The sequence below is a fragment of the Cottoperca gobio genome, chromosome 15 (genome assembly GCF_900634415.1).
Source record: "Cottoperca gobio chromosome 15, fCotGob3.1, whole genome shotgun sequence".
Lineage (NCBI taxonomy): Eukaryota > Metazoa > Chordata > Actinopteri > Perciformes > Bovichtidae > Cottoperca > Cottoperca gobio.
Genome location: NC_041369.1, coordinates 19,332,412 through 19,335,698, shown reverse-complemented (window position 1 = coordinate 19,335,698; position 3,287 = coordinate 19,332,412). Strand labels below are relative to the sequence as shown.

The following is a 3,287-nucleotide window of genomic DNA, read 5'->3' as shown; positions in this document are numbered from 1 at the left end:
ATTGAATACTGTATTTGATTTAGAAATGTATGGTACATTAACATAATAACCACGCAAGAAAGAAACATTGAATAGGCTAATGTAAATAAGCGCTTTGAGCGACCCTGGGGCGGCAGAGAGGAGAGGAGGGGGGCAGCCTGTAGACTTGAATAAATGTAGTAATAACAAGCAATTCCACTTTTCATATTTTTTTTCTTTGCATAAATATGACTGGTAACACATGTCATTATCAACCCCCCCGCCCCCCCCCCCCCAAAAAAAAACAAAAAACAACAAAAACGCCTAGAGCACTTCAGTTGTAAGTTTTGACAAATATTTTATGTAGGAACACCAAGTCAAGAAAAGTGAGGAAGGGATAGAAAATAGGATGAGACGGGGAGAGCAATAATTATGTACAAGCATATTTCTACACGTATATTACAGACCGGGAGAATGATCGCATTATTTGAGATATACATAATTCAATATAAAATTTTGAAAATAAAAATAAAAATCTGATACAGTCACAAACGATTCCGTTCGACATTTTTTTTGACCATGTACCCCACACAGGCAGTGACAGAAGTGTATTTAAAAAGGTGCTTACGACTTAAAATGATTGTCTGATGAACACAAAGTAAAAACAGGATTGCATCTTGTCTGCATGGCGGCTGCTTTGCCGTCACCATCATCACCATCATCATCATCATCATCATCATCATCATCAGCAGCACTTGGACTAAAAACGGAGATGAGGAGAAAAATAAAAAAGCGACGAAGACACCAAGACGATCTGTTTTTATTCCCTCTGATCGATGTTCCTGATGGAAAATCTTGCATTCAGGTTATTCTCCCTGATTACAAAATAAAAATTAAAAAGACATCATGCAAGTAGTCTAGTAGTAGTAGTGGTGGTGGTGGTGTGGGGGTATGAAGAGGAGGGGGAGGCGTGGGTCCTTTGAAAGCGCTTTTTAATAAAAAAAAAAAAAAAAACGACGTGCTTTTATCTCTTTTTATTTTAATATTTATATGAATCGGTCCTTTTTTCATCCGCGATATTTCATAAGTCTTTTTTTCTTCCTCTCAGGTCCATTTTCCCTGTAAATATTTCTCTTTTTGTTTGTTTTTGTGTGTTTTTTTCTCCGTATCATACATCGCACTCCGAGTCGCTGGATGTGACGGACAGGATGGACGTCCCAGTATCAACTCTCTCTGTCATACTGGAAACGCTGGTGGTCGGACTGGCCGCGGTTGAAGGCGACTCTGCCGAGCTGTGAGGGGTGAGGCCGGCCTCTGACAGGGACCTCATACCGCTCGGTCCTATTGCTTGGTGTTGGAGCCTGGAGAAGAAAAGAAGCGAGGAGGGGAGGGGAAAAAGAAGGGGAAAAAATGAGAGAAATGGCAATTAGACGTGAGAATGTCCCCCTTCCCCTCCTCCTCCTGCAAAATAGGGGTTCAAACTCGCCTTTCTTTCCCCCTGCCGGCCCCAGCCATGCATGCATGCTTTTATCAAATAGCCAGCTTTCAGGGGACAAAACACAGCACTATTTAGACTACCAAATGTTGGAAGTAATGTAATGGGGTTTTTTTGTTTTCACAAAAGTATGCATGATGAACGCGCAAGTCAGCAATGTGGGATTTAAACTACGTGTCATATCACTGCAGGAAAAAAATAAGCTTTAAATCCAATTGGTTTCTTTCACAAAAGCAGTTTGATAGCATTCTTTACAACAACAGTCTGTAGCTATTTTGTTTTCATCCTGCTTCATCACCCTTTGCTCCACATGTATTAGTTTTCTTCAGTGCTGCACAGTTTTGTTTATCTTATAAAGCTCCATAACTCTGCAGTTTCATAACCAAATTATTATTATCTGTTCAAATAAAAATATAGGCCTTGGTCTCAAAATGTCGTGAGGCTTTGACACAGATGTATTTCAGTCTGATGGAAGTGGAAGTGTATGAATGAGTGACGTCGAGATCCAGGTTACTCCAATCATCCTAAATGTTTATCTCCAATCCACTCATGATAATAACTCCATCACGGCGGGATAATATCAGGCTGGAAATATATCTATTCATTTAGCAAAAAGATTAGAATAGTGTTCATATGGCTTAGTACTCTCCGAGGTATTTTCTAATCAATTATAGCATTTCAATGGAATGATACCACACTTAATGTTATGAATACAGCCTATGTCTTCAAATGCTTTTCAATACGCATGCTCATTTTAGTCAAGTAATATCAATAATATCTTTATTATCCTTTCAGATAATCCTCTTCAACAATGCTAAGTAACATGTGATGTTAAAATAATAAACGCACCATAGTACATGAGAGATGTAGCTACTATACACTGTGTAGCTTAAATAAATCATTGCATAGCGTTTGTAGCAAACACAATAATATTTAAAATGATTTACAAAACATGACAATTTCAAATTAATTTAAAGGTATATATAAAACTATTTAACTTTGAGCTAAATAAATATTAAGTCTTATCCAGTGCTGTTTATTTAATACATTTTAATTTTACTGATTACAAATATTTCATATCATTGTTCACACAAATATCGTCTAAATAGCAGTTATACTATGAATAAGTAAAGTCCAGTAATGTTTATATATATATATATAATTTCTTTGTTATTTAATACAATAATTTCACTCTTACGGAAACATAAACAAGCTGTTTCTATTTCAACACTGCGCAATAATCGCCTCTTCGGTTCAACAGTAGAGTCGTTTGTGATTATGTTATTATTATTTTATTATTCAGAGGTATTTGAGTTTTAACATTAATAGCGTTTTTGTCTATCTGGTAATTCCTTATTCTGTTTAAAATACCAACAAAGTTAAATTGCATATCTGCCGAAAATGTTTTAGAAGCTTTTCTAAATGAAATAAAAGCTTCTTGTATTTTTAAAAGACAATTTTTGATAATAATAACAGCATAAATAGAGTTTTCGATGTTCATCCTGATTTCACTTCACAACAAAAAATGTCGCCGCAGCCTGCTCCCTCCCCCTGCCAGACAGACCGTCCTTTTCTTAGACAGTCTATGTCCGCAAACATAGCTACATGTTTCATAAAATCTCCGCTTTTTCTTTTGAATTTATGCATTTTAGACAAACTTTTGTACATTGCTGTGTTTTGACAGTAAGGATAAAAAACACCAACCTGTTTTTGGCTGCCGCGGCTCTGTCTCGTTGCCTCCGGTTTTTAAACCAGTTTCCGACCTGTGTAGGAGTGAGTCCAGTGGCTTGAGCCAGTTCCCTTTTCTTGCTGGGGTTTGGATATGGGTCCTGAA

The 3,287-nt window shown here is 36.9% G+C and overlaps 1 protein-coding gene across 1 annotated transcript in view; it reads right to left on the bottom strand.

Annotated features, from left to right (window-relative positions):
* Nucleotides 1-994: 994 nt before the first annotated feature.
* Nucleotides 995-3,287, bottom strand: part of six3a (SIX homeobox 3a) — a 2,987-nt gene continuing 694 nt past the window's right edge. Inside the window, exons 1-2 of the mRNA XM_029449958.1 lie at nt 3,158-3,287; nt 995-1,319 (exon numbers count right to left, since the gene is read on the bottom strand). The exon at nt 3,158-3,287 is cut by the window's right edge and continues 694 nt beyond it. Of these exons, the coding sequence (XP_029305818.1) occupies nt 1,127-1,319; nt 3,158-3,287 (323 nt within the window). The 3' untranslated portion in view covers nt 995-1,126. The remainder of the gene's footprint in view (nt 1,320-3,157) is intronic.